The sequence below is a fragment of the Xyrauchen texanus genome, chromosome 34 (assembly GCF_025860055.1).
Source record: "Xyrauchen texanus isolate HMW12.3.18 chromosome 34, RBS_HiC_50CHRs, whole genome shotgun sequence".
Classification (NCBI taxonomy): domain Eukaryota; kingdom Metazoa; phylum Chordata; class Actinopteri; order Cypriniformes; family Catostomidae; genus Xyrauchen; species Xyrauchen texanus.
The window spans coordinates 9,855,431-9,872,921 of record NC_068309.1 but is presented as its reverse complement, the minus strand read 5'-3'; the positions used below and the strand labels follow the sequence as shown (position 1 = coordinate 9,872,921).

At 36.8% G+C, this 17,491-nt stretch overlaps 1 protein-coding gene across 5 annotated transcripts in view; it reads left to right on the top strand.

Annotated features, from left to right (window-relative positions):
* Window positions 1-17,491, top strand: part of LOC127627481 (CUGBP Elav-like family member 4) — a 129,692-nt gene that overhangs the window by 95,771 nt on the left and 16,430 nt on the right. For 3 of the 5 annotated variants that reach the window (XM_052103872.1, XM_052103874.1, XM_052103870.1), the window contains exons 3-10: window positions 1,002-1,050; window positions 7,433-7,561; window positions 10,461-10,540; window positions 10,634-10,774; window positions 11,021-11,159; window positions 11,729-11,881; window positions 15,316-15,426; window positions 16,816-16,878. In XM_052103872.1, coding sequence (XP_051959832.1) covers window positions 1,002-1,050; window positions 7,433-7,561; window positions 10,461-10,540; window positions 10,634-10,774; window positions 11,021-11,159; window positions 11,729-11,881; window positions 15,316-15,426; window positions 16,816-16,878 — 865 coding nt within the window. The remainder of the gene's footprint in view (window positions 1-1,001; window positions 1,051-7,432; window positions 7,562-10,460; window positions 10,541-10,633; window positions 10,775-11,020; window positions 11,160-11,728; window positions 11,882-15,315; window positions 15,427-16,815; window positions 16,879-17,491) is intronic. The other 2 variants (XM_052103875.1, XM_052103873.1) reach the window with 1 other exon arrangement.

The window sequence follows — 17,491 nt, the reverse complement described above, 5'->3', positions numbered from 1 at the left end:
CCTTCCCTCCCTCCACCTGGCTATGTTCTAGTATGTAACATCCTCTTTTGACCATCAGATTAATTACAGATGGATAAAATCAAGTTCCGTTCTAAAGCTTTTTTTATTATGTTGTTTTTTGTTATGGTTTTTTATTTATTATTTTGCCTTTTGAATATTCTTTTTCACTCTGAAATATGTCTGATTATGGAAGTCAAATGGATTGCGATAGGAGATTAATTTTATATAATCTTTTTCCATTTGCATGGGCTCACCTCTCTTCTCTCCTCTCCTGTTGGCAACGTGACAATTGGCATTATTAAAAATTGATTGCCTCAGACCGTTTCATGGCTTACATGTATTATTGAGCTAGACTCAATCAGAAATCTGCAACAAATGAAAAAAGCAGAATGTAATGCTTCGTGAACGTCTTTTAATGAGACACACATACACACACAAACATTTACATACGAGTGCCCGTTCAATCACATAAACACAGAAACGTGCCTATATACTGGATGAGATGTGTTGTTTTGTGTACAGCATGCTTTAACTTAATTTCTGTCATTTCTGTGCCACTAGCATCACCAAACGGAATTTCAAAAATACTGGTTATTTTCAAAAATATTTTCTGAACATTCCACCCATCTGTGATTGGTCAGACAAACAGATAGCCCCGCCCAAATGTATTCCATTGATTGACACAGTGTTGCTTTGTTGGGCTGGTTGGGATTCTCAAACAAACACGCCAATGGGTTGATAGTCATAGAGCCACAGTGATTTCACTTGTGCATACTTCAGCTTTAATCTTTCATGCTGTACTCCTTTTTGTCTCTGACTTTCGCTCCTTTACTTGAAAAGTAATGAATACTCCCATAGTGATGCTAACTGTGATATAACACTTTTCTTGAAAACTTTTATCCTCAACCACACATCTAATGTCTTCTGTCTCTTTTTTCCCTTCTTTTTTTCTATCCCTGTCTCTTTCCCTCCTATGATCCTTCTCTCTCTCTGTTGCACAGATGAACAGACCGATCCAGGTGAAACCAGCAGACAGTGAGAGCAGGGGAGGTAGATCTTCACATTTTTTCTCTTTCCTTTTCTTCTTTCTCTCCCCACCTTCCTGTCACTCTAAATCAGTGTCACCATTACCAGTAGATGTTCCATTCTAAAGTGTCATATTTAATGACGCACCTCGATAAGACCCGACAGTCATACAGGGCCCCAGAGGAACTTGGGCCGGCCCGCACACGCCTTACATAAACGCTGGTCACTCCTTTTGTCTGATTACCCTTCATGCAGACAGGACGAAGAATGTTTGATGGTTTTATGTTTTCGTGGATGTGTATTGTTATAGGAAAGTTTGTTTGTTGAGCTTTTTGATATATTTAAAGGGATAGTTCATACAAAAATGAAAATTCTGTCAGAATTTTTTCATCTTTATGTCATTCCAAACCGATATGATTTTTTTTTTTTGGTCTGCGAAACACAAAAAGAGATTGGCATTCACTTTCATTGCATCTTTTTTTTTCTATACAATGAAACTGAATGGTGACTGAGGCTAACATTCTGCTTAATGTCTCCTATTATGTTTCATGGAAGAATGAAAGTCATAAAGTCATACTTGATTGGAATAACGTAATCCAATAACAATTTTAGTTTTTACTTGAACTGCTCTTAAGATAAATGTTCTTTGCAGAAATAGTTTCATAATCACATTTCATAACAATTCCATCAAATTGAATTTAGTCATCTTTAAATATATATATATATATATCCAGGAATTTTACAGGGCCGAGCTGGCAACCCTAGTATTACCGTCAGTACAACGAGTAGGTGTTTGACCCGGAAATGTTTCTATATAATAATCTAATCTAATAACATGATGCCTGAATTGTGTGTTTTTTTTATTTTTATTATTATTATTATTTTAAAAAGTGTACAGAGATTCTCTTTAAACACGCACAGAGCTGCGTGAGTGCAACAGATGGTACGAACATGACAGACAGTCTGAATAATCTGATCCACCTATCAGAACGTTCATTTCAGACACGATTGGATATTTGCTAACCAATCATATTTTCCATTTCAGTAAGTGGAGGGACATTTCCAGCAGCAAATGCTGCACAAGCATCCCTGGAGTAACCATAATTTGCACTGTAAATGTATTTCCCTGCTAAACATTTGTGTGTGTGTATATATATATATATATATATATATATATATATACACAGTGCATCCGGAAAGTATTCACAGCGCTTCACTTTTTCCACATTTTGTTATGTTATAGCCTTATTCCATAATTTATTAAATTCATTAATTTTCTCAAAATTCTACAAACAATACCCCCTAATGACAGCATGAAAGAAGTTTGTTTGAAATATTTGCAAATTTATAAAAAATTAAAAAATCACATGTACATAAGTATTCACAGCCTTTGCCATGACAATCAAAATTGAGCTCAGGTGCATCCTGTTTCCACTGATCATCCTTGAGATGTTTCTACAACTTGATTGGAGTCCACCTGTGGTAAATTCAGTTGATTCAACATGATTTGGAAAGGCACACACCTGTCTATATAAGGTCCCACATTTAACAGTGCATTTCAGAGCACAAACCAAGCCATGAAGTCCAAGGAATTTTCTGCAGCATTGAAGGTCCCAATGAGCACAGTGGTCTCAATCATTTGTAAATGGAAGAAGTTTGGAACCACCAGGACTCTTCCTAGAGCTGGCCGGCCAAACTGAGCGATCGGGGGAGAGGGGCCTTAGTCAGGGAGGTGACCAAGAACCCGATGGTCACTCTGACAGCGCTCCAGTGTTTCTCTGTAGCGAGAGGAGAACCTTCCAGTAGAACAACCATCTCTGCAGCACTCCACCAATCAGGCCTGTATGGTAGAGTGGCCAGACAGAAGCCACTCCTCAGTAAAAGGCACATGACAGCCTGCCTGGAGTTTGTGAAAAGGCACCTGAAGGACTCTCAGACCATGAGAAACAAAATTCTCTGGTCTGATGAAACAAAGATTGAACTCTTCGGCCTGAATGGCAAGCGTCATGTCTGGAGGAAACCAGGCACTGCTCATCACCTGGCCAATACCATCCTGTGGCAGGGCAGAGGGCGGGGCCGGGTCGTGATCCTACACATCCGGTCCCGTATTAGGCTAATTAAGCCTCTGAGAGGGATAAAGGTCGACTGCAGAGGATCGTGCGGGAGAGAGAGATCGTTAACGGACATGTCCGTCATGTGTGTTTGTCTGTTAAAGTTTCGGTTTATTATTAAACCATTATTTATATTGTCAAGCCGGTTCTCGCCTCCTCCTTTCCATTGATCCCTTTACACATCCCTACAATGAAGCATGGTGGTGGCAGCATCATGCTGTGGGGATGTTTTTCAGCGGCAGGAACTGGGAGACTAGTCAGGATCGAGGGAAAGATGAATGCAGCAATGTACAGAGACATCCTTGATGAAAACCTGCTCCAGAGCGCTCTGGACCTGAGACTGGGGCAAAGGTTCATCTTCCAACAGGACAACGACCCTGAGCACACAGCCAAGATAACAAAGGAGTGGCTACGGGAAAACTCTGTGAATGTCCTTGAGTGGCCCAGCCAGAGCCCAGACTTGAACCCGATTGAACATCTCTGGAGAGATCTGAAAATGGCTGTGCACCGACACTCCCCATCCAACCTGATGGAGCTTGAAAAAAAGGTCCTGCAAAGAAGAATGGGAAAAACTGCACAAAAATTGGTGTGCCAAGCTTGTAGCATCATACACAAAAAGACTTGAGGCTGTAATTTGTGCTAAAGGTGCTTCAACAAAGTATTGAGGCTGTGAATACTTATGTACATGTGATTTTTATTTACTTATTTTTTTTATTATTAAATTTCAAACAAACTTATTTCACGTTGTCATTATGGGGTATTGTGGGTAGAATTTTTAAGAAAATAAAGAATTTACTCAATTTTGGAATAAGGCTGTAACATAACAAAATGTGGAAAGCTCTGTGAATACTTTCCAGATGCACTATATATATATATATTCCCAGTATGCCCCCCTCTTCAGACAGTACCTCACCACTGATTACACACTATTGTATGTGCATCTGTGTGTCACATCCAGAGTGGATGGGGTTTGGAAAGATATAGCTTGTCTTTTTCCCCATTTTGGGTCTGACTTTCCAGATAACCAAGATGGATTGACCCACAGAAAGAGCAAGACATACACATGGAAGAGTTAGAGAGGGAGGCTCCTCTCTCCTTCACAGTCTTTCCCTCTATCACCCAGTTTCATGCCATACATTCCTTCCTCTAATTGAGAGCATCTTCCCTTTACTCACACTTGACAGATCAATTGTCTTGTCGTGATGGACAGCCAAATTTATCCCCCTGTTAGCCCTGTAAAAACGCAATATATGTCCCCGCTAAGCCCTCTGATTCCACTGGCAAAACTGACGCTCAGTTGCCGGCCGATCCATTCACTAGTCATTTAAAGTGAAATGTGGGGATGGATAGAGATAACTAAAGGTCAAAGTGGAGAAGACAAGAAAAGGAAGTGAGAGATGGAAAGACAGAAAGCAGATGAGAGAGAGAGTGAAACAAGAGTTAGAGAGCAGATGAGGGGGTAAGAGAGGGGCGGTCATAGAGTGAAATAAGGATGGATATCAGAGAGAATGAAAGGAAACCATTGAAGACGGTAGTTAGTGAAAAGAACGGACTAAAAGAAAATGAAACAAGTAGCTTAAACGAAAACGAGAGAGTTATTCTAAACAAAATAGACTTTTTTCCACCCCACATCATTATTATCAGGATATGGGAACCAAATCACAAGATGTAGGATGCACAATATGATTACAAGCAGGACATTTCCAAGAGCAACATCATTTATTGACCAACTTTCCTGGGTTTTTCTTCAACTTTTGGTACCTTTAGCACTTTCGTGAAAAGTCATGACAATTGCCACCACTGTGTCATTTCCCCACATCTCAAATTCTTTTTTGTTTAATAGAATTTTGTGTTGGAAATTACATTTTTATAGTTTTTTTTTTTTTTTTTCCAAACATCACTTATATCATGTCTCATCTCAAACATGCTTTTCACTGATACTTTTGTCAAGTTGGCTAATAAGTACACCAACTTTTGGAGAATTTTTTTTTTAATTAGAAGCAAAATGGTTAGGTGTGGTGGAAATGGTGCCACAACTATAGGACTGTCTTAATTTTTGAAAAATTATATCATAAATATTTAAATGTTTATTCTCTCTTTGTTTAGATTAGTATTTTTTGAATGGATTTCATAGTTTAACATTGAAAGTCTGGGACAGAGCTAAAACACTAAAATCTATACATATAAGGCACTTGAAAAGTACCAAAAATAAATTATGAACTGACATCTTTAATGGGTTTTTGTAATATACGACCAGTTCCGCATATATAATTATTACTATGTTATTACTATATTACTACTTTGTCATTACTATGTAATAACAACTTAATCTATTGCAGGGTTTATTTAAATAAACTGAGTTTACATACACATCTTTAGATTGACAGAGAGTAGACTGATGTTTTTATTTGTTTTCAAAGGGGAAGAATGACTGAGACTGGTAGATTATTTTTACCCTCCTGTGATTTGACATAAATGATTTGTGAATCAGAAAATCAGAATCCATTCGTGCATCCAGAACACTCTATTCATCCATCTTCACATTTACTCCCTCTCTTTCTGACAGACTGTTTCGTTTTTAGCAAAACACATGGCTTTTCAATGGCATTACTCTTACCTGTGTGTAGTGTCCATTGTGTGTGTTTGTGAGTGTGTCTTATTCCGCATATGTGGACCAGACTTGTAAACATTCCCCATGGTGAGAGGCTAGAGTGGCGATAAGTCTTGTTGACTGGGCAAGGACACCCTGTCAGAGCATGTTAGCAAGCACCGAGCGTGGACAAACACGCACGCACACACACACACACACACACACACACACACACACACACACACACATGCTCGCACACAAAATTGCTTATTAATATCTCTGCTGTCATCTATCATACCCTCACACACATTTACCGTCTAACACAAAAGCAAATTTTACCAATGCACAGTACTTTTTTGTAAGTGGGGGATATCCTATAAATAAAAGTGGTTTAGATATGAGATAATTAAATCAATATTTTTATCATTCAAAAAATGCTAATATTGGTTAGCACAATAATGATAATTGTGGTTAGCTTTATTTAAAAAATATTTTTATACATATTTTATTTTATTATTTAAATTGAAGTATTCGGTTTATCTAGCTTTATTTTTTAAATAATAGTTGTCTTCAGTATATTCACATTTAGATATTCAGATAAACATATGTGTGTGCACTGCTGGTGTCTAATTGTTTATACATTGCTACATCCACAACTCCCTTACCTCCTTATTAATATGTGACTTGTTTTGTTGTTGTGTTTGTTAGTTTTTTTTTATATCTATATATATATATATATATATTCTTTGCCTCATCTTGACTTTAAAACATGCAGCATTTACACTGCAATTACAGCCTAATAAAACTGAAACAATACTGCTTTTGTTACCTTATTGCTGATGTGTATTTCAATAATGTCTACATTATCTGATGAATAAAATCACAAACAATAAACAAGGCCTCCTGAGGTGGCAGAATCGACTGGGTGAAAGGTTCTCCACAGATATCTCACACATAAACCCATTTCATTACACAGTAGCTCCAACAGTGTTGTTTAGTTGTTTACTGGATTTAGACACAGAAAATTGTATATTAGAAGTGGATAATAAGCATGCCTTGTGAGTGAATGTATTTTATTCGGCTAGAGTTTGAGATGGAATTCATCTATTTATTTAGAGACTTTTAATAAATGTGTCTGTGCTATTACAACACTAGTGACACCTTGTTTGCATTTATAACCATTTTGTTTTTCTGTTTTCGTGCTTAGTTTTTTTATAATCTTGACTGTTATATCTGAAGCATCTCAGTATCTTCAGTGACCCTGTTTTCTCCCATGGTTATTTTTCTCCATTAACCAACATCTTATAGAGTTTTGTGTTCCTTGTCACAGTCGCTCGCCTTCAGCTTGCTCACTGGGGTTATAAATACAATTATTATTTAATGACTTATTTTTAAACACAATTCACAATCGTATTTTTATCAAACTACACAATGATGACTCTAAGACATTATTGACATTACAGTTTTAACTTCTGTTAATGCCTGATCTTCTGTAAAGCTGCTTTGTGTGCTGTGAAAGGCGCAAATACAAATAAAAATGACTTGACTTGACTTGACTTGACTTATATGCAGGATCCAAGGGATTTGTAATGCATGCTCACACGTGGAATAATAAAATGGAAGAATAAACAGAAAAACTGAGCTGAGTTGTGAGTATTGCTGTTTTCCTTTGTGGTATGTAACAACTTCACTGTGTTTGTTTCAGAAGACAGAAAACTCTTTGTTGGCATGCTGAACAAGCAGCAATGTGAAGATGATGTGCGGCGTCTTTTTGAGACCTTCGGCTGCATCGAGGAGTGCACCATCCTCAGAGGTCCTGACGGAAACAGCAAAGGTTCATTTTTTGGTTCTGTTAACTTATATATTTAAAAAAAAACATTATTTGATTAAGATTTCATTCCAGCATTATGCAAAACCAGTCAAATTTTGGATACGCATTTTCATTCTTTATTACTATTATTAATTTACACATTTTAGAATAATAGTAAAATCATCAAAATGATGAAAATGATAAAAAAAAAAAATAATAATTAAGCTTTGTGCTTGGCACTTGGTGGCTGCTTTTCCTGGTTTTGTTAAGTAATTCAAATGTATGCACAAATTAAAATTAATTTTAAGCATTTAAGTATAACCCTTTAGACCAAAAGGTGTTCCTTAAGAAACATAAATTCAGTCAGGTGTTCAAATTTTGAATGGTAGAATATCTGTTGGAATCAGCCTGATCTCATGAAAATTATATTAACTGTGACAACATTTTTGTAAAATGACATTACATGGTTCAATACACCACGCAAGGAGGTGAAATGTGTACTGTGAGGTGCTAAAAGTGAGTTAAAGTTTCTCCTAAACAGATGAGGGTTTTTAATACTCTATCAACTAAATCAACAAAACCTACCTCCATACCCAAAACCTTAACCCTGAACATAACCGATAGTGGCTGGGTTTCCCGATAACATTACAACTAAAGCTTTTATGATCATATTAACTAATGTTGGTCCTTATTTTATGATGGAGTAATGCCTGTTTCACAAACCAGCATATAGTTGCCACATACACTTTGAACGTTGGCGGGGTAAGTCCTGCGTCTAATCGATCTTGAAGAAATATCAGAATTTCATGTATGGGGCAATTTACTGGGTCCTTGCCATTTAACCCTCTGGGGTTTGAGGGTATTTTGGGCCCTGGCGAAGTTTTGACATGCCTTGACATTTGTGCTTTTTTCAGTTGCTTAAAAACTTATTAATGCTAAAGTCTCACAACACTGTATTCAGCACAAACTGGGCTACAATAATATGTGAGCAACATGTGTGTACATGTTTGTATTTTTGAGAAAATAACATTTATGCATGGTTTTTGAAATAACTAAAATTTTAAGTCATTGAAATAAGGTCATATAACACGTACTAAACATTTGTCCACAAGACTTTTGAGAACTGGCTCTTGTAGCCTAGAGTTTTTGCTACAAAATGATGTGAAAACCATCCTGATCACTCATTCATACAAAACAATTTAGTAATTTAACATTTGTAAGACACTTTTAGTGTTAGAAAGGTCATATGCGAGGAGGCATGAACTATCGTGAATATTGATGTAATTCCCACCTGAGGAGACAAAGAGAAGGAATGTGACAGAAAGAGAATGAATGTAAGGAGACTTAATGATCAAAATCAAGTTTAAGTTAAAAGAAGTAATTTGACTATACATTTTCTTTACATAAAGACTTTACTTAATTTTAGACCTACACTACCATTTAAAAGAAGTCTCTTCTGCTCACCAAGACTGCATTTATTTGATCCAATATACAGTAAAAACAGTGATATTGTGAACTCTTTTTACAATTTAAAGAACAGTTTTCTATATGAATATATTGTAAAATGCAATTTGCGATCAAAGCTGAATTTTCAGCATCATTACTGCAGTGTTCAGTGTCACAAGATCCTTCAGAAATCATTGTAATATGCTGATTTTCTAATATGAGCATATTTACATCACATTTTAAACATATTTGCAAGCACAAGTTTTGTTGATGATGAGGCAGCATAAACACTAGTTAAAATATATTCTAAACATTCATATTATTTTTATATCATAATACATATCATATTTATATCATACAGCATACAATTTAAATATCTGCTTTAGCCGAAACAAGTCTGGAAACAGTCCCACTAGTAAAATATGTACATGTTTATATAAAATAGCATGTCAACTAATATGTAAGTAAAACTAAATGACTTACTCATCCGAAATTGTATCCTCAGCTGGACCAAGTCTCTCTTCAAAATGCAAAGAGTCCCACTCTTCTTCTGAGGAAAATTTTAACTCTTCATCATCTAGAGATGTCTTTAAAGTTATAATAATAATAATAAAAAGTTTCAATCTTAACTTTTATTAATTCAGGCTAAGTTTAAAGAATTGTGAACTGAACCGTAAGTTCAGTATCATGTATTAAACCGAATCCTTGGATGAATGAACCATTACACCCCATTAGATAGCATTGTGTAAGGAACAGGGCGAAAAGTAAGTGCTAATGAACTGATAATATGTTTACTCATGATTTGTGTGAAAAGGAATAAAAATCGTAGGTCCATATAATGCAAGTGAAAGGTGAGCAACAATATGAAGCTCCAAAAGCACATAAAGGCAGCATAAAAGTAATCCATAAGACTCAAGAGTCTTCTGAAGTTATCTAATCCATTTTAGGTAAGAACAGACCAAAATGTAACTCCTTTTTCACTATAAGTCATGACATCTGCAGTCTCCTTGGTGATCATGATTTCAAGCTCAGTTACACTTTCTAGCATCATCTATCACTCTGCGCATGCTTCAAGCACTAAGAAGGCATGAGGGTGAGTTAATGATGAAATAATTTAGATTTTTGGGTGAACTATTCTTTTACTGTTATGTTTGGTTGTTACCGTAATTGTGGTTTGTGTGTTAAATGATGAGGTCCAAGTACGTCACAAAGAGAGTTCTACTGCATTGCAGCGTGCGGTGAAGAGGGAAAATTACACAATTGTTTGAACAGGAGTGGAATGTCCATTGATTATGTACCCTTTTGAGCCTATAGGACTAGCTGGCCTTGGCCTCGACATGTCCAAAGAATTTAGCAAAAATGTCGGTATGGTAATGTGGTTCATGATGAGGTTTTATTTTTGTTGATACTCCCTAAAAGAACATATGGACACATTTAATATTAAAGAAGGTGTTTTTGATTGTTTCTCTCTCTTTAGGTTGTGCGTTCGTGAAGTATTCCACACATGCAGAAGCTCAGGCCGCTATTAGTGCTTTACATGGCAGCCAAACCATGCCTGTGAGTGCCAACACTGATCATGTACTTCTGTATGATAAGCACATTTTAGGCAAAGAAACATCATCATTCCTTGGGTTTGTGTGTGTGTTTCAGGGTGCTTCCTCAAGCCTGGTGGTGAAGTTTGCAGACACAGATAAGGAGCGGACCATTCGACGCATGCAGCAGATGGCCGGTCAGATGGGCATCTTCAATCCAATGGCCCTGCAGTTTGGAGCGTACGGTGCCTATGCACAGGCAAGAGCTCTCTCTCCCTCTCTCTCTCTTTCTCTTTCCCATTACTCAATATTTCCCCCAAAAAACTACATCTCACTGCTGTTCAGTGGAAAATCTGTTGACTCGTTTAAAGTCTTGATTATACACAATGATTTGTGCATTATACACTCTTAAAAGTGTGTGTGTGTGTGTGTGTGTGTGTGTGTGTGTGTGTGTGTGTGTGTGTGTGTGTGTGTGCGTGCGCATGTTCGGATGGGTGTTCTTCAGGTCCAGCAGCAGGCAGCACTGATGGCATCAGTAGGTCAGGGAGGATATCTAAGCCCTATGGCCGCTTTTGCTGCTGCACAGATGCAACACATGGCCACCATCAATGGCCTCCCAGGGGCTCCCATGACCCCAACATCAGGTGAGAGCAAACACACTTTCACATATGGTAAAATAATTAGATTTTATAAGATTTAACTATACAGTGTTTTTCTGGAGACATGGCTTTATGGTTAGTACATGTTTTGAAATATTGTCTGCAGAATGGATTGGTGCATAACGCATGTCATTATTTAAAAAATGAGCTTTCGCTATGTTGCAGAATTAACTACAATGAGCGCTGTACATTATACAGGTAGTCAGAAGTCTGACTTGCAAGACTATGCCTGATTTATAGAGCATAAGTGCAGCACTGAATGATTTTGCTGGCATAAACAAGAAGCATTTAAAGTGTTTCAATTATTCATGGGTTTCCATTTTAGCTGTTTTTGTTTTTCTATGTTACTCTGTTGATGGTGTCTCAGTATCTCAATACTACGTTTGTTCCTCCTTAAGTAATTGTCAATAATGGTTTCTTTTTTCTTGCTTAGTAAGAGCCCTAGGCATTTACAAAAAAACATTAATTGTTCATTGAACTGTTTAAAGATGTAACTGCATAGTACTAAAACAGTCTTCAGTTGTGTCAAATCTCCTCTCTGGCTCCACCCCCAGGTGGAAGCACGCCCCCTGGCATCACGGCTCCCACAGTGACCAGCATTCCATCTCCGATCAGTGTTAACGGTTTCACAGGGCTGCCACCTCATCAGGCCAATGGCCAGCCCCCAGCAGAGGCCATGTTTACCAATGGGATCCATCCTTACCCAGGTACACATCAACAGATACATGGGTGTTTCTTTAACTTTGGGCAATTTCGTGTCCCAGTAGTGGATTTGTATTAAAACTAACAAATTTTATTTAAAGTTATTTTCTTTTCGTTATATGAAGGTCACATTAAAACTGCTTAAAATCTTTTTACCAGACCTTTGTTTAATTTTGGTAGTTTTCAAGTAGCTTTAATTTATAGATTTGATTGTTGTAGCCTCGTCCTAGATCCAGACTTTCAATATGAAACTAAGAAAATACATTATAAAAATACAAATAATGGCATGTTTAAAACTAATAATCTAAACAAATAAATAAATAAACATAAACAATTTAATTATTTATTGAGGGAAAATTATTTCTAATTGTTCAAAAATTACAACCTACTGTTGTGGCATTCTTTCCCCCACACCAAACAATTTTGCCCCTAAATAATGTTATTCAAAATTTAGTGTAATTTTTCACCAAGTTGACAAAAGTGTCAGTGAAGAGCATAATTAAGATGAAATATAAGACTAGTGATGTTTGAAAGGTAAATACCAGAGTATTTTCCATGGCTGTCATTTCCAATAAAAGCTGTAATTTCTCCAATATTATTTAATTGTGTTTATCATACATAAAATGTTAGCTATGAAATAAGCCTAATCAAGACAAAGAAATCAGCCATTTTATATCAAAAACTTAAAAAAATGTTGTTAATACTTTACAATAAGGTTCCATTTGTTAACATTAGTTAATGGATTAGTTCTCATGAACTAACAATGAACAGTATCCACCTATTTCCTTTGTCCCATGATGCTTAGCGAAAAATATGTGTGTTCCTATGTCAAGTAAACACTGCTGTTGTTGTGACATACGTCCATTAATGTTTTCATTGTGGTGCTGAGATTTTGAGCAGAGTGTGTATGATTTTGTGTGAACATACACCAATCACTAAATCAGTGTGTTACTGAATGACAATAAACTGCAAAAAAGTCAAAGACAAAGAAAGCACAAACAAAACTGGCGTGCTGTTTCTCCCAGATGCAGTTGAGATTTAATCTAAGCACAAACGCAGCATTTTGAGCAAAATGATTGGTTGTTTTAGTGGAGTACCTGTGTTAGTTCAGCTTCAGATGTGCGTGCTTGTCATATTGTCACCCTGCATGTTCAAATCAGACAGGCACACTAAAGAAGAGCTGCAAAGTTCTCATTCTCACAGTTTTCAGAGCAGACCATTTAAATCCACACTTAAGTTGAAAAATGTTTTCGCTGGGTGATTGACTGGTGAGAGGTGGTGCTTTGCTGCTGTCCGAGATGCATCACGATGCCATTTTAAACCTCAAATGCAATGTGGTTTTTTACTACCTCTGTATGTTTTTTGTTATCCATTTTGCACCCCATTTACAACTATATTTAGCGCTGACCTTTGTAAATGGATCATCCGAAACACATCTTATTACCAGCTGCAAACAGGGTCTTAAAATGACTACAGCCAGAGCTAGGGAATACTGTCGAACTTCCGGTGGAAGTCCCATCCACATGCATTTCAAATTTTTACAGCATTTATTATGGAAGCCCTGAACCACAAGGTAAAAAACTAAATTTCACTTGGTAAAAATTGTAGGTGTCTTAGTGCCTTCCTGAGCCTTTGTCCTACAAAATAAAATATTTCCTCAGGCAAAATATAATGTTTTTTCTCTGACATTTTAATCTCTCTGAATTATTATAAATTATTTTTTTTACTCTTTGAATTTTTTTTCCCCTCCAGAAGTTTTTTCTCTATGAAATTTAGTTTTCTCTGAAATATTTTTTTTGAAGTATTTAAAAAACAATTCTTGCTAGCTAACAATCGACATGCAGTACCAACCTCAGCCACCAGGTGCCACTATCAGTAATATGAAGTCTTATGCATTGAAGGTTACAGAATGTCACCGAAAACACAGCGAAAAGTGTTGCAACAGTCAAGGACAATTTAAAGAAGTGAAATATCAATAGCAGCATCGATATTCCCAATGGTGAAGGTCATCAAACAATCTGAAATAATCCCATTGTCACACTTGACAATGAATGCCATATAAAACATATGTAACCTGAGGTGTAGAAGACCATCTAACATTGTTTTTTCTCCTTGATTTAGATAATATTTAAATATTTTTATTTTATTATACTATAACTTTAAATCAACAGATAAAGTACAACAGACATTCTGTCATCTTGTAAGCATTTTATACTCACTGATAGTAACACCTGGTGGTAGAGGTTGGTACCACATGCTAATTGTTAGCTAGCAAGAAAAAAAAGAAAAAATTTTGCCTCTCAAAAAGTAAAAGAAAAATTCAGAGAGAAAAAAAAATTTATCCTGAGGAAAAAAAAAAGTGTATTGTAGGATATAGACTCAACTAATGACTTCACCTAGTGATTTTTATTTTTTTTCACCTTGCAGTTCAGGGCTTCCATAATTTATTAATCTTTGTTAATGCTAGTTAATACAAATACAATTGTTCATTGTTATTTCATAGTACATTAACTAATGTTAACATATACAACTTTTGATACTGAAAATGCACAAATGTACTTATACAGTATGTTTAAATTAACATGAATCAAGATTAATAAATGCTGTTAAAGTATTGTTCATTGTTAGTTTATGTTAACTAATGTTGTTAACAGTTCACAAATAAAACCTTATTGTAAACTGTAGCCAAAATGTCATTTCCATCACCATCATTTCTAACGCCGCGTTCTGTTGAAATTTAAGCAATGAAACTGTTTGCAATTTTCAGGACTTTCAGGCAAAAATGACATAAATCTCCTGTGATGCATGTACTGTGCATGCGTCTGTGGACATTGTTAGTAGACAAATTAAATGAACTAGTAAAAGTGAGAATTTACTTTGATGTCCACCGTGCTAGAAGTGCCCCAAGTTGAAGAAACACCAATATCTGAAAATTATGGCAGATTTTGATATTGTTTTTAAAAAGTGCCATGGTCACACTTTGCATTATGGTGATAAGGTTACTCTGTATTTACATAATTAAGTACTAAGTTATATAAATGAACTAAAGAGACTCGATGTGTAATCGTTTGTGGAGCTTCTTAATTTTTAAACAATAATATACAGTACAGTACATCAACAATAACATACATAGATTTTTGTTTGTAATACAGTTTTATGTTTCTACATTAAAGCAATTTATCTTGAACACTATTCACTCATACTTTGTTGAGGAACTGTGTACATATGTAGTATGTGTGATCTATTTCACAAGTCAACAGACTGGTATTAAACAAGCTTGATTCAAAGCAACTTTATCTGAAAACTGTCCGTTTAGAGTTGAAGAGCAAGCAGTAATATCTTGCGGTGAGCTGTTAGCTTTTCGATGTGTGTTGTGGAGTGGTATTTATGTCCAGTGGCACAGAAAAAAGCAAATGCCTGTCTCATGGCTGTATCCCAGTTTTGCAGGAGGTGGTGTTTAGGGAAGACTCGGAGAAGGGCGGCCTGGGCGTGGCGCAGAGGAGTTGTTTTGGGGTTCAGGGAAGCTGCTTCCTGTCCTCCCTCTCAGAAGGTATCGACCTCCTTCAAAATTCACCCGAGACCTGTTGTTAGTGTCGTGCAGTGTTGTATTACTGTGTATGTTTGTGTTTGACTGGGTACAGTGTTTGTTTGTGTTTATGAGTGCGCAACGGAGACAAATGCAGCATTGGTAGTGAAATGTGAGACGTCTCTATGTTTGTTTGGTGTTGTCAGCTTTGTAGAGTGACTTTCAGTTGTTGCTGTTATAATGTGGCTAAAGTTGTGTGCATGCACTGTAAAGTATTGTAATACACCATTTAGCAGACAATTGTACAACGTTTTACAGTAAACTTAGAGACAGAAACCTGGGGATGAGGTTGTAAACCTGTAACTTTTCGGTTAGCTTGGCTAAAACACTGTGATAAACTGTGGTCCTTGTGTAGGCTTTAAAGGGATATTTCACCCAAAAATTACAATATTTGTCATTATTTACTCTCATGTCATCCCAAATCCATTTGACTTTTTTCTTTCATGGTACACTCATAACTGTACATGTAGTCCATATGACATGTGCACTAAATTCCACATATTCCAAGTCTTCTGAAGCCATACGACAGTTTTGTGTGAGAAACAGACTTCAATTTAAGTCATTATTCACTGACTATTTTCTACTCTGCTGTAGATCTCAAAACTTGGCATTTGAAGACATGCTGCATGTTGGACATCAACGGCACCAAACAGCTTTTTTTCCGCATATCTTATAACAAAACACGATGCAGCAAGTTTGAATATTCACTGAAAAACAACTTAAATTCCTGTCTGTTCCTCAGTATAGTCATGAGTCAAATGGATTACTTATGTTGATGTTAAGGTGTTTTGTGACCATTTTAAAGCTCGTTGTAGGGAAAGGACCACTGTGGGGAAAGGGATGTTCTTTAAAACATCTCCTTCTGTGTTCCCGAGGAAAAAATGGGTCATATGGGTTTGGAGCGAAAGAGGGTAACTACTCTAAGGGTGATATTACCTACAGTACAAGTTCATCAAACGAGCTCCAAACACACAAATTCAGACAGTGGATGCTTAAAAATGTAGTGTGTTCGTGTACAAGTGTTTATCCATAAGCTACTGAGCTGTCCGTCTGTGTTTTGGTGTTCAGAACAGAAATTCAGGAGTTTAGAAGACTGGGGCAGAATTGCCTTTATTACTGTGAAAGCTCTACGCTGATTGATGTACCATGTAGAGGTAGCTGTCTTTCCAACTATTGGCAGCAGGGAAGCTTGGCAGGTCCCTGCTGGAGCTCCGCGGCTTAATTGTTAGGGGTTAACGGTGTGGAGGGAGGGGCGTGATGTAAGCTCACTCCCAGTGTACAGCTCTGCCCGAACGTACTCAGTGACCCTGTGTCTGTTATCTCTCTCTCTCTCTCTCTTCTCTCTTTCTTCAGCTCAGAGTCCCACTGCAGCAGACCCCTTACAGCAGGCATACGCTGGAGTCCAACAATATGCAGGTCTGTCACTCAAAGAGAGGCTGTTTGTGATTTGTCTTGAATCTGAGCATGTTGTGTCTACATACGTAAACATGTTAAGTTTAACAAGGGTGTAAAGTTAATAAAAAGTGCATGCACTTGGGATGAGTGCAAAACTACATATTTTCAGAATGGACTAGTCGGTGGGTTGCTTGTACGACTAGTCAACTAATTATCCTTAGCCCTGGCTTTGGGTTCACCTGACCAGACACGTTTCTTAGGGGTTGTTAACATAAGACGTGTTCTTGTGTTAAAAAAACACAGTTTTAAAACCTGTTTTTGATCAGACATGTTTCTTAAAGGCATATTCCAGGTTCAAATCAATAAGCTCAATCCAAAGTAAAGACAGCATTTGTGGAAACATTTTGATAACCACACCTTTTGACTCATCCCCGCTTTTCTTAAAAAAAGCAGAAATCGCAAATTACAGTCAGGTACTTACAACGGAAGCCTCACTGGAACCCTGATTTGAGCTTTTTTTAAAGAAAAGGAGGGGCAAGTCAAAATAAATTTTTGTGGTAATCAATATTATGCCACAAATGCTGTCGATTGAGCTTAACTTGTATTGAACTGGGAATATTCCTTTAAGGGGCAT